General features: G+C 36.8%; 1 protein-coding gene across 1 annotated transcript in view; it reads left to right on the top strand.

The window, feature by feature from the left end:
• The window catches only part of Tsc22d2 (TSC22 domain family member 2), a 58,587-nt gene that overhangs the window by 2,171 nt on the left and 30,407 nt on the right, over window positions 1-26,009 (top strand). Inside the window, exons 2-3 of the mRNA XM_029569180.1 lie at window positions 1-591; window positions 11,661-11,732. Of these exons, the coding sequence (XP_029425040.1) occupies window positions 1-591; window positions 11,661-11,732 (663 nt within the window). The remainder of the gene's footprint in view (window positions 592-11,660; window positions 11,733-26,009) is intronic.

The following is a 26,009-nucleotide window of genomic DNA, read 5'->3' as shown; positions in this document are numbered from 1 at the left end:
GATGGCGGAGGCGGTGGCCACGGGCCCGGGCCCCGGCGCGCCCTGTCAGCCCGCGGGAGGCGTGGTGCAGCCTGGCCTGGGTGGCCCGCCGCAGTCCGTGCCTCAGCCGCACGTGGGTGCCAGCGGCCAGCTGTCGGCCGTGCCTGCCGGCCCTCACGCCGCGGTGCCCGCAGTTGCCAATGTGCCTGCAGCCCTGGCCGCTCCCGGCGTGCCTAGCGTGTCTACCACTTCTGTTACTATGCCAAATGTCCCCGCACCCCTGGGCCAGGCGCAGCTGAGCGGCGGCGGCAGCATCGCGCACGCTGGGCATCCCGTAGCCCCCGGCACGCACAGCGCACCCACCAGCCTGCCACAGGCCGACCTCAGCCACTTTCAGACTCCCAGCCAGCCGCCCGGCGGCCCGGTGGACGATACTAGAAGAAAATCCGAACCCCTACCTCAGCCTCCGCTCTCTCTCGTTGCTGACAAGCAGTCTGCCGCGAAGCCTCCAGTTGCAGATGCCCTGGCCAACCCCCTCCAGTTGACACCCATGAACAGTCTGGCCACCTCTGTGTTCAGCATAGCCATTCCTGTTGATGGGGATGAAGACAGGTACGCACGGCTTTACTGTCCATACTTGCTAGCGGCTCCCCACACGGCCTCGCTGCGGGGTTCACTCTGGTGCCCCGCGCCTGACCCTTAGATCGCTTAGCGAAGCCGGTGGATATGGTTAAAACGAAGGAGTACGGGGGACCGTGGCCTGGCCACAGGTCCTAGGGCCATGAAACGGACAGTGATGCACCACTGTGGCCCCAAAACTGTATCTCAATGGTCACAGTGTGGTGGAGTGCTGCCCTGCCCCGCTCAGAGAAGGGCCCTCTGTAAGCTACTAGGTATCCTGGGTACTTGGGGCCGAATCTTGCCAGAGGTGGTTTTGAGGCAGACTGAAATTTACCCTTCCCCTGAAGACCAGGCCTTGAAAGCTGAAAGAAAGCGCTGGAAGGTGTCTCCCCTGTGTTTGGGAAGGCGCAGAGACCTGGGGTCAGAGCAGAGCGGTGGAGGGCACCTTGTCCTCCTACAGGAGGCTTGAGGTTCCCAGCAGCCTGCTCATTGCTTTTTGTTGGTTTAAGCAAAAATGTTGGAAAGATGTTCTTCCCACAGCCTTTTACTACAGGAAACAGGGATGCTCCAAGTACAACTCCAGTGTTTGAGATTAGGAGATTGGCAGTGACAGTGCAAGTGTTAGTAACTGGCTCCTCCACCTAGAGTGAGGATGCCCTTTGTGCAGTGTAGGTAGAGATGAGCGCACTGCGCCGCTGGCCTGCAGCACTTGCTGTCTGCTTATGGGCAAATTAGGATTTTTAGTGGTTTTGAGGAAACGTCACGTGGCATTTGACGTGCTATAATTGCAAATCTGTTAAAAACGTAATCACTACGTTTTAACACTATTTCAACATTACAGAGGCAGTTTCATGTAGCTTACATACCTACAGGGTTTTGAGAGGCTAGTTTTAGGTGCTAAACCTAAACTTTATAGTTTCTAAAATCATTGGTATGTAGACGACCACGATGAGATGTTAAAACTTTGTTTACATAGTCCCTTCACATTCTTAACTTTGAATTTCTAATTACCCTTATTTTTATACGTTGTTGGTTTGGAAATGCACACTGAAATTCATTCATCTCTGCTTTTTTGTAATTCAGAGTTCATCTTTTTTGTAGCTGACTGACTTGGGGAGTCTTTCTTCCACTGGAGAGCTCATAGAGAATATCCTGTGTCCAGAGAAAGCTCAGCTACCCAGCTGCTCATTGAGAAACTCAATATGGGTGGAACCACCAAGTAAAGAAACTGATTGACAAGCCCCTCAGAAAACTCCCTCTATTTTTGTAGTTGCTCCAGTTTTCACAAGTAGGGCACTAGAGATGCAGGTTGAGCTTGGTCGGTAGACAACTTTCCTTTTCTGGCCACCAGGAACCACTGTTTTCTAAGTTTAGATAAACTGCCTTTTCTTCAGACTCTCTGATCCTCTGCACTGCCCTGTATCTCTCCAAGTAAGGACTTTCTTCAACCTCCTCTCCTTCCCATAGGCATAAAACATAGAAGCTATGAAGAATGCATCTTCCTTCCTCTTCACGGCCTTCTCAGTTTACAGCATATGTAATTAGACTCCTCAGAATTCAAAAGGATAATATGGTGTGAAGCAGATCTTTTGACAAGTGGAAACTGAAATGTGTTCTTTAGAGTATGCTCTCAAAGATGCATATATTTGTCCTCTGACTGTACTGAAAGTTAGTAATCTCAGAAATTTTATCCAAACATAATGAAATATAGTTACCATTGTTCTTAGTTGCATCAGTTAACCCATTCAAGGGTTTTGTTGTGTATAGTCCCATTTAAACATGACACTTCTATCCCTCAACCCAGTCTGTAGATTTTAATCTACATTGCTTATTCACGGTACACTTTTAATTTTTGTTAGTTTTCCAATTCGTTTTTAACATGCTAGTTTCCAAGATGTAATCTTACACATTTGACATTTTATCACTGGACCAACACACCTGGTGAAGGAATGAATCCATTAAATAGAAATAGTGGATTTCTTTTTTTTTTTTTTTTCTTGTGTTTTAAAGGAAAGCCTTTGTAAAAAAGAGGGCATTCTAAAGTTTTACATTTTAATTTAAACAAGTTTTTCAGGCACATGTTTAAATTACCCAGATGAATACTTTATTAAAGAAATAGTAACTGGAATTGTTACTTTTAATACGATTTGAGGTTACCTTTTTAAAACCTGAGGTTTTATTTACAGTCATTCAAATATTATATAAATTACAGTGAGAGCTCTTAAGTGTGCCTTAAACTTAATGAATAGGTTTACAAATTTAGATCATAAGGAAATACTTTTAAAAAATTGTGGATTTAGGAAACAGTTTTTTTAACAAAAAGAAGAAAAATGGGAGATAAAAGGATTGAGGTGGGACTTGGATTGATATATTGAACTCTGTCTCATGATTTGGGTTCATGTAAGATTGTATATTGACTCAAACAAATATTATCATACCTTTAAAAGGGCTGATGGTTTCATATGCAAAAAGGCCTCAATTATCATTGCTTACTGACCCTACATAATTATTAAGTGCCATGAAGTTGATTTATCTTTCTAGGCATTTTCATTAGAAAACCTTAAGGTTAGATAATGATACTTTTCTGATTGAATTTGTAGTAACTGGTAGATATAATGATGATTGGCAAAGAATTGTGTTGCCACTTTTACAGCGAACATTGCAAAATTGGTTTAAGCCACCTGTAGCATTCAAGAAACTCAGTTTGCTGTAAATGAGAGGAGGTGCAAAATACTATTGGCCCCCTGAAAGGAACACATTACAGATTGCTTTCCATAAATAACTGACCAATGTGAACTCTGTAGGTCACATTCCAGGAACTCATGAATGGTAACAATTGTGAGCTGTCAACTACCAAACTGATAGTTGAAAGCCTGATTATAAGGATGCCTTAATGGCATAGAGCTCTATATCTTGTTTGCAGTTTTTTTGGTTTTGGTTTTTTTTTTAAACTGATTTGCCAGTGACTAATAATGTTATGTCCTGGTATGTGCCAGAAATAGAAATTTGTACATTTATTATTTTAAGGAATTTCTTTTTTACTTTAAGTGAGAAAATTTATATAAATTTATACCAGGAGGCAAACTGTTACCCTTGTCTTGGTGTAAAAGCTGTAGGTACTTTTTTGGAGCTGTAATCAGTGTATAAAATTTAATGTACATAGGACATTATTTAGTATAAAGACTGATAGTGGGTCCATTCATTAGAAGTGTCTAATTGCTAAAATATACCTTTGTTATATAAACATGAGTCTAAATAAAGGAAATTTATTTCCAGAAAGGCCAGCGATTTCCCTCAGAAACTGAAATTCCCCAAACCTATAGCAGTAGCTATAGGGATTTGGCCTTTTATACTCACAAGGACACATTTAAAAAATTTAAAAAAAAAAATGTTTTTCAGAACAAATTAATATAGGCCAAATGTTATTTTTTAAAGAAAGCAAGAGGTTATATGTGTGTGGATAAACATACCGAATAGCTATTTCAGTACAACATTTTTTCCTGGTAAGTGAAAGAAGGGTAAGAGTCTAAATCTTAAATCACCCTTATGAGAAGTTGTTTTATATAGTATTGGAAGGAAAGGTATATATGTACTCCCTGAGAATAAGAATACCAGCCTATTTGTTGTTTAAGACATCTAATAGCACTCATTTAGAAATTATGTGACACTGGGTTTATGGATCTGGTACTTGATACTTTGGAGTTTTTCTTTCTCTGAATCGGGAGAGTAGGTGTGGTGTCCTCCAATGACAAGTAGCAGCCCAGTGAGCAAATGATTTTGATTCTTGCTTCCTAAAATGACTAAGTTGAGGGGTCAGAAGTCTGTGGCAATGACATGTAACTGAGATGGAAGAAAATACAGTAGACTAGCATGCAGTATGGTCTTAGAGAAGGAATAAGCTTGTTAATAGTGCAGACTAGTAGTCTTTGGATGATTGCTTTATACCATTTTGTGTTTACTCCTCTGAACAAATACTGTTTACTAATCGTATTACTCTTTAATATGAGAAAGAAGGGGAATTACAAAAGCCAGTCTGTTTGGTTAAATGTATACCCTACATGGTTTCCCCTAAGTAATTGGGCATGAGAAGACCAGATTTTTTTTTAATAAGAAACCTTAATAGTTGGTGTTGATTGTGGAGAATTATGCAGCAAACCCATGGATTGGAATAAATCCTTTAAGTTTGTAGTATTTCTTTATACTCGTTAGGCTATTATTTTAGATGATGTAATACTAATCAATACATCCACAAAGAAATGTGCATACATACATCATTGATTTAATGTCTTTCCCGTAGCAGTTCATGAACATACCAGTTACTCAATATTTGTTACATTCTCAGCCTGACATTGTTTAAGGAGAAAACTAGGTTCCTCCCATAAAGATATACTAGCTTGCCTTACATCATTCTATAGCAATATAATATGTATACTTCAAACTTGGCTGGTAATATTTAAGAGAGATTGGTTGGCTGCTTTATCGCTAAAATATTTGCATAATTCCTGTTTTTAAGTCAGGAATTAAATTTCATGTATGCTACTCTGGACCTTTAAAATTTAAAAGTCTAAATCAGAGTTCAGTATTTAGTCTTATGTCTATGTACTCATGCTAAAAGTTGTTGGGGGGGTTGTGTTGTTTTGGGGTTTTTGTTTTGTTTTATTTAGTTTTTCGATCTTTTTTTGAGACAAGGTCTCCCTGTAGCCCCAGCTGGCCTGGATTCGCTATAGAGACCAGGCTGACCTCGAACTCCCAGAGATCCGCCTGCCTCTGCCTCCCAAGTGCTGGGATTAAAGGCATGTGCCACCACGCCGGCTAATTGTTTTTTGGTTTTTTTTTTAAATGAATGCTCATCCTTTAAGCTATATATTTATATATATAATGGTCAAGTAAAAACTCTTCAGATAACTGAGTTAGTAATTTTATTGGTGTCCACCTAGGATATTCACCTACTTACCAGAATAGGCAGGACAAACAAATGAAGTTTTTGACTCTGTAAAAGATAAACTATTCTGGCGAATATCTCATTTATAAATAATGCTGGCATATTTTAAATGCAATTTTTAATGTTTTAAGCTGTTCCTCTTTATTGCACAGGTAAAGTGTTTAATTTGTGAATAAAGGATTTCCAAGCAATGTTGAAAACCCATTAGTTTCTAAAATAGAATTAGACTTTAGTTTGACCACTTTGAAAGTTATGTGTGTTAAACCACACAAATCTTCATAGAGCTAAACCCATCCTTGGAAACAAAGACCAAAAAAGGCGGGGGGCATAGGCTTTTGACTAAATAGGGTCAACAGTGTGTTTGTGTATTAACATATAACATGGGTAACTATTACAGACAGTGAAATCAGACATACCTGAATTAAAATCCGCTGTTGTATATTTGAGGTGCTGGACTTGAAGCTAGTCATTCTAGCCCTCTTAAGTTTTCTGTTTCCTTCTGTGAAAAAAGTGAAGTTGCCTACTATGGAAGGTTTGGAAGTATTAGACTTGCAAGTTGTAGGTGAATAATCAATACCATAAGGCAGTATGATGGCAAGTATACTTCAGAGAAATCTGAATATTTCTGTGTCCAGACTACTTCCCTAGATCACCCTTGACATGATAAAAATTGTACAATACAAATTGTCTTCAGTTTGGATGTACAGGTATGTTATGGGGGGTGTAGTCAGGGAAAAGAGACCATCTTAGTCATGATGTAGTTAGTAAGAATTAGAGACAATTGTTTTCTGATCTTTACTCTTCAGCTGCTTTGCTGATTTCTCTGATCAAATCATTTAATACCTTTAATTTTTACTATTGGTAAAGTTAGTTTGGGAATTGGTCTTTCTAGTCCCATTGAGTCACGTATTTAAATGAGCTTGAGAACCTTTCTCTTGTCAAACCTCCTTTTTGCCACTACCACTGTGGGGTAGACAATAAATGAAGTTTTCAAGTAAGTAGATTGAATGTCAAAGAACACAGATAAAGCAACAATATGCCAGTCATTTAATTTTTGTTGTGAATAATAAATACCAGCCTGTGCGTGCGTGCGTGCGTGCGTGTGTGTGTGTGTGTGAGAGAGAGAGAGAGAGAGAGAGATTATTAGATTATATTTGATATTTGATTATATTTGAGATTGACTTCTATTTACAAGTTTTCTTTACATAAGTATATATTTATGTAGTTCAGAGCTTAAGATAACACAAAACAAGATAAACTGAAAGTTTCCATATTACCTCTGTTCTCCAGCCACTTGGTTTCTGTACTCAGAATCAACCATTATTTGTACATGTGTCTGAGACCAACTTTTAAACTGAGTCTTAATTTAAAGGGCCATTTACATTATTAGGTCACTGATAAAAGGGAGCTAAGAGAATAAGCAGGTTGTGTAATGAAATGGAAAAATGAGACTCTGTCATCCTTGGAAAATGATTTGATTAGCTTGACAAGAAGCAGAGTGAAGAGCTTAAATACCATAGTAATTTTAGATTCTTAAAACTTTATGGTTGCAGCTGGGCGTGGTGGCACACGCCTTTAATCCCAGCACTGGAAAGGCAGAGACAGGCGGATTTCTGTGGGTTCCAGGCCAGGGAAACCCTGTCTCAAAAAAACCAAAAAAAAAAAAAACCTTTATGGTTGTTGTTTAAAAGTATTTCTTGATGCCTTTCTGTTAAAGTACAGTTTGTCTGATAGCCACTTCAAGACTCCTTTTAGTGAGTATTATATTTTAAGTCAAAATATTGTGGTAAAGTTGTGTTTAGATAGTATATGGGGGGAGTACTAAGGTTCAAGATAGAATTCTGAAAGCCAGGAGTGGTGGTGCATGCCTTTATTCCCAGCACTAGGGAGACAGAGGCAGCTGGAGCTCCATTAGATCTAGGCCAGCCTGGCTACATAGCCAGTTCCAGGACAGCTGGGGCTACAGAGAGACCCTGTCTCAAGAAAAAAAAAAAAAAAAGTCAGCATTCTTATTTGTGAATCTACACTAAATAGTTTGGTGCTATTAGATGTCTTAAACAACAAATAGGCTGGTATCATTGGTGGTGATAAGATTTTATACAGGTCAAGATTTTCTATCAAAAGTTGGCTTTTTATACAATATAAAGTTAAGTTTAATTATGTCTGACCCTGCGTATATATAACCCCATTTGATCTTTTCAACGATTTGTAATGGAGTCGGTTTTTTTTTGTTGTTTTGTTTTGTTTTTTGACTAAGGAAACAAGTAACAAGTCATAAATACTCAGATCTTCCACTCTAAAATCAGTACTCCTTGTATGTTGTCAGGGCTAGAAGTTGTGCTTTATGACGTAGAAAACAGTGAGTGACATAAGATTGGAAATACCCCTTGTTTTTTGTTTTGTTTGCCTGGATGCTATTTAAATATTGGAATTTGAGTTTTGACATAAGAGGTTTTTGCTGAGTTCAGAGCTCATATACCTTTCTCTTTAAACTTCACCAACTTTTATAGCTTAATTTTGAGGTGTAGGATATGTGTGTACACATGTGTACGTGTGTGTATGAATGTGCCTGTTACTAGTTACCGTACCGAGTACCTTGCTAAAGCAAGTTAGTATATTATATGCATTTTGTCACTGCTGATAGACTACTTTCATGTACTTGAAAACTAACATGGCAGACTATATGGTATATAAAGTCAGGGGAGAGGGGCTGGAGAGATGAATCGGTAGTTAAGAGCATGGTCTGCTCTTGCAGAGGACCTAGGTTTGATTCCAGCACCCATATAGCAGCTAACAACAGTCCATAACTTCAGTTCTAGGGGATCGGATGCCCTCTTCTAACCTCTACAAGCATTGTACAACACCGGTGCACTTATATTCATGCAGGCAGTGCATTCATACACATAAAAAATAATAAGATATTTAAAAAAAATAAAGTCGGGAGAAAGAATACATTTTATTTAGTGATATTGAAAATATGTCTATAGCCAGAAAAACAGCATTTTCATTTAGATGACTGAAATACATTCAGTATAAATAAACTGCATGTTAAATTTTTCTAAGAATTGCTTCACTGACTATTTAGAGTGGTAGCTTATATTGACATCAAATAAGTTGTTAGAAAACAGTTTTAAATTTAATTTCTTGGGCAGAAGAGAATTTGGCCAAAAGTGCATACAAAGTTTAATATTATGTCAGTTACCTCTTTATGCTATCAAGTTTCATATATTGGAACATTGAAATGATCTTAACAGTTTTCCTTGGTCTGTTAATCCCCTCACTTTTTATCCCATTCCAAATGACTTTTTGATGATTATGCCCATTAGTATTTACAAATAGCTCTTTCTCTATTCCTTTTGAAGTTCTTGATTAGTTTTGTAGACTTGACTCCTTTCGTCTATACCTACTAACCCAGTATTTTTAGACCAACTATTGAAGCTGTTTACCGCCCCCCCCCAAAAAAATCCAAATACATCACTTCATCAGTAACCTTCCAGCTGAAATAGTCTAGAAACAAAAATCTTTTTTGACATCCCTTTGTGATGCTAGGTGTCCCAGGGGCCTGGTACATGGTAGGCAAGTGCTATACCAAAGATCTATATCCCTGGCCTTTTCATCCCTAGAATCTAGACTATTTAATTTTTTCTGTAGTACATAGATTGTATAGCTTCAAGTGGTTTATTTTTGCATATATATGTAATAACCTGATTTGATTGTCAGCTTTTACAACCTCTACTTTAGGGACCCTTATAGTACTTTATTTCACAGAACGTTTTCACACCTTTAGGCTTACTATTCCTAAAACTACTTTCTCTTTTCACTTTGTATTTGATTTATAAGAAACATTGTATCATTATATTGAAAAAATAATGGAATTTTATAATGCAAGCCATGTGACTTTATTTGAAGCCAATTTGTTTAGCAGGTGAATTTGTTTCAGATTAAATATTTGTATTTCCAAAGTTAGGGGATCTGAAGTTCTTTTTAAAAAATGTCATCCCTCTGAATATATTTAATTTAAAATAAATGATTGCTCTTTAATGAATTTTTAATCCCAAGCTTGGAGAATAACTTCAAGTTTATTCTTTGTTATTCTCCTCTATTTACCGCCTTCTTCTTTGAAGTTGAAGTCTTCCATTTAAAGCTGAAGCCTCTAAACAGACTGTAAGGAGTAGCAAACCAGTTCCCATATGGTCCTGGGCAGACCTGATTGAGGGGGGTGGGGGAGAACCAAATTGAGTTTTCAGCTGGTTCATTTGGTTCTTATTTGACTTGTCAGACTTAATTTCTAAGTACTATGGGAAAAAATAGCCTAACAAATGCATAACAAGAGTATGTAAAAGTATGATGCTAGTGAGATGTTCCAGTGGTTAAGAGCACTTACTGTTGCTCTTCTAGGGGTCCTAGGATTGGTTCCCAGTACCCACATCAGGGGACTCACACCTGCCTGTATCTCCAGCTCCAGGGGATCCAGTGTCCTCAGCTTACACTGGCACACACAGACATATATGTAAATAAAAACCAATCTTTTTTTTTTTTTTTTTTAAATATTAGAAGCCTTGTGGGGCTGGAGAGATGGCTCAGAGCGCTGGCCACTCTTGCAGAGGATCTGGGTTTGGCTCCCAGCACCCACGTGGCTGCTCACAACTTCCGTAACTCCAGTTCCAGGGGATCTAACACCCTCTTATGGCCTCCGTGGGAATTGCAGATTTAAACACTCATTAAATAAAAATAAACCTAAAAAAAGGTTAATATTAGAAGCCTTTAAACTTTGCTGTTCATAGAGCTGTGCTTTTCATGCCTTAGACCTAGTTAAGAGAAAATGTTAAAATAGAAACAGAAAGGAAATGAAAAAAGGAATGTGGTAAGAAAGACACGTTGTTGAAGGGTCGTCAAGCAGCTACATTGGTGATTGTCTGATATCCAGCATCAGTGTGCTGTAATGTAACTAAGAGGTACCTACTGGTTAAAATTTAAAATACTCTAAAAATAACAGTATAGAACACAACTTGGCTCAATTTGGGTTTTGAAGTCATAATTCTGTTGTTCTTAGTTCTTTGATCATTGATATTTGATTGCTGTTACAGTCAGCCTTGGAAATAGTTTTTTTTAATTAAGATTTAATTTTTTTTAATTTATCTGTATATGCATGTGTTTGTGTGAATGTACGCCACATGTGTGCCAGGTGCCTGAGGAGGCCAAAAAAGGGTACTGGATCCCCTGAAGCTTGAGTTACAGGCAGTTGTGAGCCGCCAATACATAGTATGTTCCTAGCTGATGTTCTTATTATACCATAGTGGCTCAAGGATTTTTAAAGTGCTTTGACAAGTATTTGTTAGCGCCCCCAAAAGTATGGGTTGATAGTAAAGAAGAAAGAAAACTGTTAGGAAGTAGGTTTGTCAAAAAGCTTAGCTCCTTAAGAAACTACTTATGACATAGAAGGTGACTTACACATACTGGAGTTTGTCCACATGAGCCCCTCAATTATAATTCTGTGGTGTTAGCCCAAAAAGAATGTGTGCATAGGGATGGTAGAAATAAGTGATAATTATGACTGGTAGGCTTTTACCTTTTAAAGGGGCATTATGCTATAAAGTTGTATTGCCCTTTTTTTTGTACTACTCAATAGAAGCTACACATAAACTTAAGGTGGAAATGTGTCATGTCCAACCCAGGAAGGACTTTTCAGTACTCATCATTAACCCTTCTCACTTTTAGCAAATGCTAGAAAGTTACAACTTAATGTTCTATTTGGATAGTCTACCAGAGAACAGCTTAACCTGCTAAAACTATAGGTGATTATAAAAGCATCTGATAAAGTTGGTATTGATAGGCTATTGAAGTAGCCACATTCATACACATACAGTTGAATGCTAGTATTTAATTTTGTCTGTTATTTACTTTCTTTTAGAACTTTGATCCTGAATTATTGTGGGTTCTGGATTTTGTGTGGTTTTTAATTTCTTTCAAAGTATTATTGCATGCATCCTCACATTTTCTTTATCCTCTTTAAAATTAAAGCAGTTACACTGTAAAAATCTTCCATTTTTTTTTAAAAAAGTACTGATTATACTGTACATTCTCAACTTCATTTCCATTTGATTCTTGGATCTCACAGGAATCCTTCAACTGCTTTCTACCAAGCGTTCCATTTGAACACGTTTCAGGAATCAAAGAGCCTCTGGGATAGGTATGAATACTTGATATGGAATGCATACATGCAAAAATGTATGCATGAATTGCTTTGCATAAAATGATCCTTGTTATTTTAAGGGGAAAAAATGTACATGATATCTAGCACGGGACAAAGCAGCAAAATAAACCAAAAAGACGATTTTACATAGAATATAAACATGCTTTTTCCACTGCATTTTGTGCATGTTAATATATTTTTGGAGGATTTATATATTCTGTTGCCTTGAAATAGCTACTTACCTGGTGTGTCTTAATGTAAATTTATTTTCTATTAAATTCTAGTTGTTTTAAATTTTGTATGATTTCATAACACAAAGTAAAATGCAATTTCAAATTTAAAAATTAGAGAGCCAAGACCTGGGTAACAGTAGTCATTAATTTTTTATAAGAAATTTTAACACCAAGTTTGCTTGCTATAATTCAGTGGATTTATACTATGATTTATAAACCCCTGAAAATAGGTTGTTTTTTCACAGAAATACTGTTTTGCTCTTATTTTTCACTTTAAAAAATGCAGGCTGAAAGTTCTGGATTTTACTTTTGGCAAAAGATTCTTTGGTTTATCTTTCTGCTTAACACACTTTTTAAAAAATAATATATGCTCTTTTCACTTACTTGTCTGAATATTTATTAGCACTCCATCAGTCTATGTTTAATTAATAGGAGTTGAGCACAAACAATGTTTTTAAAATTCACACAAAGCTTGTTGGATTCTTTTAACTCTGCCTGGCAACGCATTTGTGTCTTCTGGCATATTTCTGGCATAATACTCATGAGCTCAACTCTATCTCTTTCATTAGAAAAGAGTGTTGCTAAGTGCATGTACATGTCATATTAAGACATGGTCTGCATTGCCTAGAAATAGTGAAATTTAGTTTTTAGGCTTTGTTTGTGTGTATAACTCTAAAGAATATTTTCTAAACAAAGTATCTTTCAGATACTGTGTTCCTTAATAAAAAAAATGTTTTAAAGTCACTTTCGAATAGGAAGTTTTAAATTTTGTAGCATCATGTTTATAAAATCAGGTTTTAATTTTGCTCTAGCAGTGTAAAGCTGTGTAAATTAATAGCATAAGTGTAAATTACAGTATAACACAAGCTTGAAGTTTTAGCCCCTCAAATACTTTGCATTCCAAATGTAAGCTATGAGTACATGAGGTGTACCTTAGACTTTCTGAATAAAAAGGAAATACAGTAGTACTCTATTAGAATATTTTTTTTAAAAAAAACAGTTTGAGTGTAGTTTAATTGTACTTCTAATATCTTGTAAACAGCCATATCTGTATAAACAATCTGTATTTTCAGCAACACAGTGTAGAAAGGTTTGATCTTCATTTTCTATAATTTGGATCTAAAGTTAAAAGGGTCCTTTAGGGCTAGGGAGACGGCTCAGCAGTTAAGAACACTGACTGTTCTTGCAGAAGACCGGGTTCGAATCCTAGCACCCACATGGCAGCTAACAACTGTCCATAACTCCAGTTCCAGGGAATCCCAACAGCCTCTTTTGTCATCCGCAGGCATTATATGACATGGGTGCACTTACCTACATGCATATTAAATATTAAAAGGGTCCTTTAGTTTCATTATGAGACAACTAGAGCAGTTGCTTCCTTGCAATTTGTTGTTACAGCTAAATACTCTATTTTTTTTAGATACCAGATACTTTTAAGGTATCAGAAATGAGACAAGTTGCTGTTATCTGTATAGTTTCTCATGGGTTAAAAAATAGTTTCTGTAGGCTGAGAAAATGTCTCAGTAATATTAAAAGGGTCCTTTAGTTTCATTATGAGACAACTAGAGCAGTTGCTTCCTTGCAATTTGTTGTTACAGCTAAATACTCTATTTTTTTTAGATACCAGATACTTTTAAGGTATCAGAAATGAGACAAGTTGCTGTTATCTGTATAGTTTCTCATGGGTTAAAAAATAGTTTCTGTAGGCTGAGAAAATGTCTCAGTAGATAAAGTGCTTAGTATGCAAGCATGAGGACCTGAGTTCAGATCTCTAGCACCACTGGAAAAAAAACAGGTGTGGCAGCACAAGCAGTAGGAGGTAGAGACAGGAGGATCCTGGGTCTCTCTGGCCAGCTAGTCTAGCTAGTCAGGAAGCCCCAGATTCAATGAGAGATCTGTCTCAAAAAGTAAGATGGAGAATGATAGAGGAAGACACCTGATGTTGACCTTGTGTCTACACACACAGCATTTACACACATACACAAATAGAAATAGTCTCTCTTCTTTGATCCTGTTATCCAGAGCCAAAGAAGTTAATGGGTACTTGTATAGTGCATTCATACCAATGTAATCACCTTAATACTGTCTAGATAGCTATTTTTCACTCTAAGCTGGCCTTGTTGGTACCATAGTAACAAATCCAACCCAGTGGAAGCTGATGAATGGCTTCCTTTTAACTTCTCATCTATGATACTAAACTTTAGATTAAGAAAAATAAAAGTGAGGGGCTGGAGAGATGACTCAGTGGTTATGAGCACTGGCTGCTCTTGCAGAGGACCTGGGTTTGATTCCCATCACTGACATGGTGACTAACAACCATCCATAATTCCTGTGCCAGGGGAATCCACCACGCTCTTCTGACTTCCATGAGCATTGCACGACACAGGGTGCACCTACCTACATGCAGGAAATACATTCATACATACAAAATAAAAATAATAAATAAAATAACTTTTTAAAAAAAGAAAAGCAAAAGTGGGCTGGGGACATGTTTCAGTGGTAGATCCACTTACCTGGCTTGCCTGTCATGTGTACAAGGTCCTGGGCTCTACCCCTCATCCCCCTCACCCCCACATAACACACAAGACAAAGTGAGAAGTGACTAGCTTTTACTGCTTAAAGCAGTCTACAACTTTCGGCAAATACAGACTTGCTGATGGAGTGGGTGTCAGCTGAAAAAGCATTGTGGTGCTGTTTATTCATCGCAGATAGGTTAAAGATTGTGTATGCTAAGCTTGGAAAAATGTTAAATAGACCTTTGGATTGCCCCAAATTACCTTGTTTTTTTGTATGGTTGGTTTGTGTGTGTGTATGTGTGTGGTTTTTTTTTTTTTTTTTTTTTTGCCAATTGTAAATTTAGGATTTTTTTTTCTTTACAATTAATTTGCTAGATAAGTATTTTGCAGTGATAATTCTTTTTTAAATAAAATCATTCAGGAATTTAAGAGGCCATAGTTCTTTCTATTGCCGGTCTATATCTCCTTATTTTGAAGCATAAATTTGCCTGCCGATATTACCAGATAACATATTTCAGGCTCCTATTTACGAAATATTTTAATGATTTTTAGCAAGAGTAACTTTTTAAAAAGATTTCATTTTATGTGTGGGGGAGGGGGCAGTGCCTGTAAAAGCCAGAAAGAGAGTGTTGGATCCTTTGGATCTGGAGTTACAGGTGATTATGAACCGCCTGATGACCTGGGTGCTAGAGGCCTCTGGAAGAGCAATAAGAACCCTTAACCACTGAACCATCTCTCCAGCCCTGCGATTAACTTTCAAACAGCTTCCATTAAGCATGCCTAGATGTCTAAAGATCCATGACTGTGCCTAACTTGAAAGACTTGAACTTTTTTCTCCTGCTAGGGTTCTTTCAATTTATTGAGTGGTCTTTACAATTGAATATGAATAACTAGTATGCCTTTCCAGCATTGACTTACCAGCTCTGTAATGGCTCCTTTGTTTCTTCTTGTATTTAAATTAAAATTAATAATTTAGAGGCTTTGCAGTTGCCAGATTGCCTCTGCCTATATTCACATCTTCTCTCCCGAGATAACCAATGTTTTCCTCACTTTTTGTAAAATTAGAGGTGCTCTAAAGCCTTCCTTTTCATCTTCCTGTAAATGTCATCATAGTTTCTATGTTCCCTATTTGTCGGTTACAGAGATGTCAGGAAAACCATCTCCAAATATAAAGAGAATAGATACTGATAGCTTTAATAATCCTCCCCTTTCTTAGGAAACGCTGTTCATTAAAATCAATAATATTCTTACATAACTAGCTTTCTAGGAGATTATCTTCTTGTGAAGTCATTTTTGTGATATCCACTCATAGTACTTTAGTGTCTTTAATTTTTGATTTCCTGTTGGTTTTTTTTATTAATATTACTTCATTCTTGGTTTTGTTAAATCTGCAGAATTATTTTAGAAATCTATCTTCATAATCACTGGGAATCAGGGATCATTAGGAGTTTTTGTCTGTGAGAGCTTAGGGTAAGAATTACAACAAGCAATTTATCTTCTCTTAAATCTCATGTCAGTAAAGTAAAGAAGTACTAGAGAGAAAAGCTTTTAGACTAAAGGAGGAAATCAGAGAACTTGTGAAAATTCAGCCTCACGGATAAGTACTTGGAGTGTCTATCTTCATGAAGAAATTGGATAAATGTAGTCAATAAGTGAGTAGCAGTTGCTAAGTATGCATATCTCCTTGAGTCAGCTTGTCCTTCATGGTGGCATCAGTGCTTTAAGAGAAATTTAATAAAGGAGGTGGTATATGTCAGTGCTCTTAACTGCTGGGCCATCTCTCCAGCCCTTCAAAGCTCATTCTTAGAGCAACTGCTAATCTGTACCCCCAGCTCGAAGCTGATTCTTGGATCCCAGGTTTAAATGAAAACCTAAGGACATATTGAGGTTACACTAAAGCAAGTGATATATACATTTAAGTCTAAAATTGTACAGAAGTTGAGAATTTGAAATAATTTATGTGGGAAGCTACTAGGTTGAGTTAGAACAGTAAAAAATAGCTAGATGTACTAGTTGACTACGTCTTAAACTCATTATTAGCAAGTGATAAGCCAAAAGAAAATGTAATTTTGTGCAGTGTTGATAGAGCCTAGAGTAAACGGAACAAGATGGTGACTGATAACTGACCTATGTTGTATGACATTTTGCAGCCTTATCAGTAAACCTTAAAGAGTTGTATATTTTATTAAGAATGAAAGTTACAGCATTCTGTCCTGTCACGAAAGAATCCCATCCTGAAGTCACTCAGTTGTGGTTCTAAATAGGGAAGCCAGTGGAGCTTCCTTCAGAGGAACAGGAGAAACAGTAAGCATATTAGAAATGAGAAGTGCCAGAAATAGTGGTGGTAAACAACTAGACACTGGGAGCAGCTCCTTAAGAACTAGAGAGTTCTTTATTCTTAGGTTCCAAGCAGAGGTGAACTAATATGTGGAGAAAGAAAAATTCATGTTAACAAACCAACTGATGTGAGATTAATTTCATGCAAAAATTTGGACTGTATCAGTCTAGATCATAGCCTCAAATTTTTTAAAAGGCTACAATGCCTAATTATGAACTTCCTAGTATCAAAGTATAAATCAAATTTTTATTGGTGTAGAAATAAAAAGAGTAGGAACAAAATGTAGAGTGAATATAGGTTATTGAGGTTTTAGTGAAAGAAGAAAGCCCACATAAAAACTCTTTGAAACCCGTGCTTGCGGTGTTCTAAAAAGCTACTGGGGAATTTTGGCAAAGTTTAGACACCCAGTCTAATACTAGTAAAGTATAGTCAGCAATCCTCAGCTCTCTCTACCTGCACATTCTGTGTCATTGGATTCAGCCAACCTCAGATAGAAAGTATCTTTTATTAAAAAATTGTATCTGGGTTGGGAATACAGGTCTCTCTGTGGTAGCTTGTTGCTTCTGGGTTTCATTCCCAGCACCACTAAAAAAAAATATTTTATTTTGTACGGAACTTTTTATACTGTCATTATTCCCTAAACAATACAGTATAACAACCATTTATATAACACTTTAAATACTGTTAAGTAATCTAAACATGATCTAAAGTATACAAGAAGGTGTGCCTGAGTTATATGCAAATATGTCATTTTACATACAGAACTTGAACATTTGGAAATCCTGGAACCAATTCCCTACAGACACTGTGGAGTGAATGTTCTTCCTAGCAGCTTATGTTTGTCCCAAATGAAAGACAATTGATACTGAAGGGAATCTTCCTGTTGGCCATTTTAAGTGTTCCTCTAAGAGCCTTTCTTTCCTGATCAGCCCTCCTTTCCTGACCAAAAGACTAATGCCTTAAAATTTCACTTTTGTATGACAGCTCAGAATGAAGCAAAGAAAATGTGTTAGAAATTTGACTCAGCAAATTTATAGACTCCTATAATACTGGAATAGATAAAATTGCAAAATTCAGCACCCCCTTTTAATGAAACATAATCACATGCTTGAAAATGGTTAACTACCTTATACAATCCAAGCACTTTATACCTCACAAGGAAAATTGAAGTGGCTGGTCAAAGTTGCTTCAGGAGGTGACTTTTTAGTTGAAAAGTGGGTGTATTGACAAGCTAAAGAACTTAGGGAAGGAAGGGGAATAGTCCAGTTAGAGGAAAATACTATAGATTTGTTATGAAAATAAGTATGTGAAAGTAGAATAAAAATAGTTGAATTTGATTGGCATATAATATGAAAACCACAAAGAAGAAAAACTGAATTTAGTAGACCAAAAATACTAGAACATACTGAAGGCCTGAATCTGAATCAGGCAATGGAGATTAGGAATCGTTATCAGAAAGCAAGAATTAGTAAGATTTTATAGCTCTTGGGCTACAATAAAGATGTCTGCACCTAAATGTGACTTCGAAATATCAAAAGGCTAATTGACTGAAGGAGTGCTCATACTGTTTCACAGTATTCATGCAAGAATTAGTTTAGAAAAGAAAATGTGAGGTTTTATGGTTTTAGCTATTTTCTGGATTTGATGACAGGCTGATAGAAATATTCAGATGTGCACCTGGATAGAAAAATAAGAAATTGAAGTATTTTTGTTTGTTTCTATTTTTAGAGTCCAAATTTTAAGACAGGCCAGTCTTGCCTTGGAGCAGAGTAGGATAAAAGAAGGTCAAGCCAGAACTTTAAGCAATACCATCTAACATTTAGAGAACAAAATATATCATGAAGAAGGGATCTTAGAAATAGGAGCATTCTGGGAATATCACTTCGTAGCCAAAAAAGATGAAAAATGTTTGAATATGCTGTTACTTGTCTGCTGCCAGATTTTTGTCATTCTTTGAAATGGTTTCATTGGTTCCTAAACATTTTTTTTAGTTTTTTGGTTTTTGTTTTTATAGCTAGCTGAACTAGGACATCTGACATACTGTTGTTTATTGTCAGCACATTGATAGATTTCAGAATTGGCAAAGAGGAATTATTCATCTGTGTGCCTATCTAAACGATTCTGTTCATTTGTTTATCACTTCATTACTTAAATTACTCAACTAAAATCACCTGTCCTACTCTCATTTTATTATTTTATTTATTTATTTATTTATTTATGCTTTCACCAAATTTTCAGGAAACTAACACTTTGTATAAAGCAGAAAACTATAATTTGATTTGCCAAATTTTTTCTACAAAATATAGGACTTTATAATAAAGGTAGAACTTCTTCAGACAAAAAGAAAGTTTTAAGTATAACCTGAAATTGTTGAACCAGGACAAACACAGAACATTTATTTATTTATTTATTTATTTATGCTTTCACCAAATTTTCAGGAAACTAACACTTTGTATAAAGCAGAAAACTATAATTTGATTTGCCAAATTTTTTCTACAAAATATAGGACTTTATAATAAAGGTAGAACTTCTTCAGACAAAAAGAAAGTTTTAAGTATAACCTGAAATTGTTGAACCAGGACAAACACAGAACATCCTTTTTGTTGTTGCTTAGTTTTTCCATTGTTATTTCTTAATGGTTTAAAAACTTTAAAAACTTTTTAAAAGTGTGTGGTGCATTCCTTTAATCCAGTACCTGGGAGGCAGAGGCAGGTGGATCTCTGTAAATTTGAGGCCAGCCTGGTCTACAAAGTGAGTTCCAGGCCAGCCATCACTACATAGTGAGACCCTGTCTTTATAAAAGTAAATTAGCCAGGCGTGGTGGTGCACACCTGTAGTCCCAGCACTTGGGAGGCAGAGGCAGGCGGATCTCTGTGAGTTCAAGACCAACCTGGTCTACATAGTAAGCTCTAGGCCAGCTGGGGTTACAGGGAAACCCTGTTTCAAAAAAAAACAAAAAATCAAAATAATTAGGTTCATACTCCTTCAGTGTATTTAAACACATAGTTTGACAGCATTTGGGGGAAGAAAGAAATAATAAATGGAATTATTTAATTTTCAATAAGATTTGGAGTGGTACGAGAGGTATGACTTTTTAACTATAGTTTACATTCTTTGTGAGTGTGCACACATGTTCGTTCTAATATCCCAAATAATTGGTGAATATTTCAATTTTGGTAATCGGTAAGAGCTTTTAAGTGCCATGTATTGCCAGAAATTAGCTTCTGTATGTAGGCTTTATTTGGCTACTTCTAAAATATTTGGAAGAAATTTTAATAAATTTAATAGGTGATAATAATTAGCAGTGTATTATCCTCAGGAAATAAGATTTTGATGAGAGTTTGCCCCCTCTTTCCAGAATTTGAAGATCCATAAAAGATTTGAAAGATGCTGCTTTTTTTTTTTTCAACTTTTCATTCTGTACTATTTAGAGCAGATAGAGGGGTGTCTTTCATATACTAAAGCATGTATGCAGGCAACTTGGCTATCACTATCCACAGTTACTTAATACATAGTACCAAGCTGGGCATGGTGGCACATGTCTTTAATCCCAGCATTTAGAAGCCAGAGGCAGGCTTTTTCAGTCTAAAAATGAGTTCCAAACTAGCCAGGGCTGCGTAGTAAGACCCTGTCTACAAAAAAATACATACTGAGTATTTTGTTTTTCTGACTCCTTCACTATTGACTCTAATGTTTAGTATCTACTGTAGTAAAATACTTTCTACCTATAGTAGATGTTCAAAATATAACTTGCTGGGAACTGGAGAGGTGGCTCAGCAGTTAAGAGCACTGACTGCTCTTGCGAGGACCCTGGCTCAGTTGCTAGCACCCACATAGGCGACTAACAGCCGTCATATAACTCCACTTCCAGGGGATCCGATGCCTTCTTCTGACCTCTGCAGTCATTACACGGCATGGGTGCACTTACATACATGCAAGCAATACACTCATACACATAAGATCGTTAAAAAATAATAAATAATATATATGTGTCTATATCTTGCCCTGGAAGCCAAAATCGTCTTCCTGTGTATTTTATTCCCAATAAAGAAGGCATATGTTCTTCCTGACACTTGCAGAAGAGGAACAAGAAGAGTGCCTAATCTCTTCCTTCTGTTGATAATGATTATTAGCCATTGGTCTTTGGACAATTTGTGTTTATTTGTAACTATTTCTATTCTGTATAGCAAAGATAATTCAGATAATGTTGCTAAATGCATTTCTAGTATTATAATATTTTGCTTAAAGAAATAAGGTCAAAAAATAATATGTAATGAGGTCTAAGTTCTATTTCCTTCATGTGGGCTTGTACTCAGTAAAATATGTAGCTTTCTGTTAACAAGTACATAGATCTTTATTGCATATACCACCCCAAAAATAATTTTAAAGGGGCCAGTGAGATGGCTTAGTAGGTAAACATGCTTGCCACCAAGCCTGATGACCTGAGTTTGATTCCTTGAACCCACATGGTGGAAGGAGACCACCAACTCCTGCAAGCTGTCCTCTGACCTCTAGATGGCCCACATCTGGCACAGGTACGTGCACGCACGCATACACACACACACACACACACACACACACACGCTTGGGAGGTAGAGGCAGGAGGTTCGAGGATCGATCAAGAGTTTAAGGGCAGCCTAGCCTACCTAGCAAGACCCTGTCCAAAGGAAAGGACAGGAGGAATGGGAGGGCGGAGAGAAGGGAGGAGGGTGGGGAAGCCTGGAACAGGGCTGTTCTGTCATAGAATAACTCATCTGGGATGGCTTCCTCTTGTCTTCATAACTGCGCTTTCTTCATTTGTGCCAGTAAATTTACATTTTTTGTTTTGTTTTGTTTTTGACTTTTTGTAGCCCCAGCTGCCCTGGAACTCACTATGTAGACCAGGTTGGCCTTGAATTCACAGAGATCCACCTGCCTCTGCATCCCAAGTTCTGGGACTACAGGCGTGCACCACCACACCCTGCTTGAATTTACATTTTTAATTTACTTGTCTCAGTGTAAAGTTCTTGGCTGCATGTCAAGTCTCCCCAGTGGTAGCAAGATCATATTTCATTTTTAGCATTACTACTTTTTTTTTTTCTTTTTTGGCTCTGTGTCCTTTTCTTTAAATGTCTGTGCATGCCTGGGGGCTGTGGTCAGAGGACAAGGTCGGGTGTCAGTCCTCACTTTCCACCTGTTTGAGGCAGGGTCTTTTGCTGTTTGCTTCTTTGTACCCCAGACCAGCCTCACCAGCTTTATGGAATTCTGTCCTCGTCTTCTAGCATGCAGGAATTGCAGATGTGCCCAGGCTTTACATGGGTTCTGGGGATTTGAACTCAGGTTTAAGCTTCAGGCACTGTACCGGCTGAGCTATCCTCCTAGCCCATCACTGACCATTGAGTGTCCATTTTTGTGAAATGTCTTGAAAGTGTTTTACTGGGAGACAGGAGGCAGAACAGTTCTCCATTTTGCTGAAGAGTGTGACAGCTGTCCTATTTGCATGAAGCACATTTTAGTGAGGGTGGGATGAGCAGTGAGCCAAGCTACACTCCTAAAACACACCCTAATCACAGTGTACACGCTAATTGTTATGGAGTAGAAGTAAAATTTTTTACTTGAATTGCTCACAATTAAAATACTGTGGTAGGGGCTAGGGAGATGGTTCCGTGGGTAAAGTCCTTGTTGCCGTGAAAACCTGAGTTTGGATCCCCAGTTCTTAGGCATGGGGAGGTAGAGACTGGAGAATATCGGGGGCTTGCCTGACAAGGGAATAGAACCCTAATGAGCAAGCTCCAGGTTCAGTGAGAGACCCTTTCTCAAAAACCAAGGTGGAGAACACTAGAGGAAGACACCTGATGTCAACCTCTGACTTCCACACTCACCTGAACCCACACACAAAAATACTGTTGTAAAAGTGCAGGGTTTTTTGTCCCCCCCCCTTTTGAGACGGTCTCCCTGTAGCCCTAGCTGTCCTGGAACTCACTATGTAGACCAGACTGGCCTCCAACTCACAAAGATCCACCTGCCCCTGCCTCCCAAGTGCAGGGATTAAAGGCGTGCACCACCACTCCTGGGTCGTTTTTCCATTTTTATCTTTTCCTTCCATCTCCAACTTCTTACATACTTCTATATCTTTATAAGGTGTTTTGACTCCATGGATACATCTGATATGCATAAAATGTCAGATGCTATGTACTCACGCATACATACATGAATACATCTGTCCACAAGGCTGGGGATATAACTTAGTGGTACCTCTACCTATCTAGTATGTGTGAGGCCTTGGGTACAATCCTTAGAACTAAGAAAAAAGAAGAAAAGGAAGGTGGGTGGGCAGGGAAATGACTCAGTGGGTAAAAACAAGCATGAGGACGTGAATTTGATCACCTGTACCTACATGAAAAAAAAAAAATGCTAGGCACAGCAACACTTACCTGTAATCTCAGCACTGGGGAGGATCCCTAGGGTTTAGCTGTCAGCTAGTCAATCAGTGGGCTCTAGGTTCAATTAGAGACCCTGTCTCAATAAACAAAGGGGGAGAAGTAATTGAGGAAGACAAGTGGTGTCAACTTTTCACACGCACATATATTAAGATTATATATGTGTAGTAGCTTTTTTGATATTGTTAATAGTTGTATCAAATTATATCTTTGATCGGTCATGATCTAACATGAAGCTTGTAGTTTCTGTGTCTTTTATATGTTAATTTCTTGGAGCATGCTGTCTTCTAGTGTTTGTATTCTATCATATTTCTAAGTACATATTCCTCATTCATCATCTCTGGATTAACTATGTGTGAAAGTTCAGTGAACTTTTTTGAACAATGAAATGACTAAATATTAATGGATAGTCTTACAGAATTTTTAGAATATTAAATGTGGTTTATACTTAAGTGAGTTTTTTTTAATGAAATTAAGCTAAAGATAGGTATTCTAATAGCAAATACAAACAAGGCTGGGGTATAGCTCTCACTGGTAAGAGTGTCAAGATTATGACTGATAAATTTGTACAACCCTAGGTAAATACTCATGAGGAATTCTAATGTTAAATTTTCAAAGGCGCTCTGATTAATTTTTATTCCCCTATAAACATTTCAGTTTTACTTTATCATTTTAGTAAGACTTTTCTACCTTTTGGAACTTAATGATAGAAACTTCAAATACCACCCCGATCTAGATAATAGCTAATTTTTAAAAATATGTTCTCAGGAAGAAAAAAATTTGAATAAAAATTTTTTATCTTAAATAGTTTTTAAACTCTGGATTTATCATATATTTACATAATGTTCATTATTTAATTTTTCCTGTAAGCTTATCAGTAAAATAACTGAATTTATATATAGCTAGTCTGTCTTCCAAAGGCTTTCCAGTTATTTACTGTAACAGTGTTAGTTTGTTGGCAGGCCTTTTAACAGAGTCATGCAGTCTGCCCTTTAAATGACCAGTTCATCAAAACCTTCCAGAAAAGCAAATCACAAGAAGCATTTATTTTATTAAATAGAACTATAAATTTTATCTTCTTGAATTTTTTTCCTACAACAGAGTAAATCATCAGTATTTTTTTTAATATGGGAATGTTTGGCTGATAGGATTATAGTTACATGAGGGATTTTTAACGCATTTGATGATAGTTAATGAAATGACTACAACTTTGGATAAATATGGATTTTTGCCTTCACCAGGTGATTTCATTATAAAGCTATACCTTGAAAAAAAAATCATACAATTTTACTGAAATCAAATGTGTTGTAAGATTACATTTGGAAAGATTATTTTTGTAAGTGACCATGTGTGATAGAAAAGTTCCATTCAAAGATAAAATCTGTAACAGTATTATCCACCCTCTACATTAAGTCAGATACTGTAAGATAGCTGTAGTTTCCTTTATAATACTATGCCTAGAGTTTTCTACAGCTGTGAACTTATCTTTAGGACTCTTTCTCCCTCCTCTTTGCCCCATTGTCATTTTATTTAGAATGTTTAATTTAGGCAAAATTATATCCATAAATACTTGTTTTTCTGTGGATTATTGACACATAAAAATAAAAATGCATGTTCTTGTCAGATAGGGACTGTTATTAACGATATTTTTCTTCAGGGATTGAAATACATGCCCAGGAGAAAACTTGTGGGTAAAAAAAAAAAAAAAAAATCAATAAATTTAAGATTATGCTCTTAATGAAATAGTTTTAAAATCTACCCCAGTTTTCGTTAGCACCCTTAACCATATGAGCTCCAGGACCACTGCTGAATAGGATACATTATTATTTCTAGTACATAAAAGTACATGAGAATTTTTGTTCTTATCAGCATGTCTACTTTAGTAATTGGGAAAAGTGTAGACAGACTGAGATATAGGAATAAAAGTTGAATGCTGTCTTAAGCATTTAAGTGATCATGCAGATTTTCATTGATCCAGCCACCTATACTAGAGTCTAGAAACATATGGACCAAAGAGTAGAGTGTCAGTGTCATTCTGTAGGTTTACAAAACTGTCCGTATCATGGTGTTAAATCATAATTTCTAGATCATGATCTCAAACTTTTAAATTGGTTCCATTTCTGTTTGACTCTTTGGTAACAAGTATTCTGGTGGCCTGAAAGTCCATGTTGGAATTTTAAGTTTTTAAAATCCAAATAAAATATTTCAAATTATTTTACATTTAAAAATATCAGTTGTGTAATCTTGGTAAAACATAAACCTTTGCTATGAACGATTTTAAAGGCTCTTTGATTAAAACATTTATTTACTTAAACTCTTTGCTAGAATTTTTTTTAGAATTCAGCATCGGAGGAGGAATGTGACATAATAATGATCGAAAGCCGAAAGTTTAAAAGTTGTGATGCCCTCACATGGTTGGAGGGTTATTCTAGCTTCTAAGGACTGAATGTTGTTCACAAGAGTGTCTCATCAGGTCATAAATTGGTAAGACTTAATGGATTAGATTTTATGTATTATACCTGATGTTATTGTATTGAGATGACTATATGATCAAAATGAGCACGTCGTATAATCAATAGTATTAAATATAAGTTAAAGCTTAGAATTTTAAATACTTGGAATATGTAATCTTTTCAAAGGCTGGAGAAGGCCTTATCTCAAGACCATATCTCTGTAGTAGTAAAATACAACAGTTTTTAAAAAAGAAAGTGAAATCCTGTATTACAGTAATATTTAAATATTTCTGTTGCATCTGTTTTAGATGCTTA

This window comes from Nannospalax galili, unplaced genomic scaffold (genome assembly GCF_000622305.1).
Source record: "Nannospalax galili isolate Female #2095 unplaced genomic scaffold, S.galili_v1.0 scaffold351, whole genome shotgun sequence".
NCBI lineage: Eukaryota > Metazoa > Chordata > Mammalia > Rodentia > Spalacidae > Nannospalax > Nannospalax galili.
The sequence above is the reverse complement of the archived record's forward strand: the minus strand, read 5'-3'. Positions and strand labels throughout refer to the sequence as shown.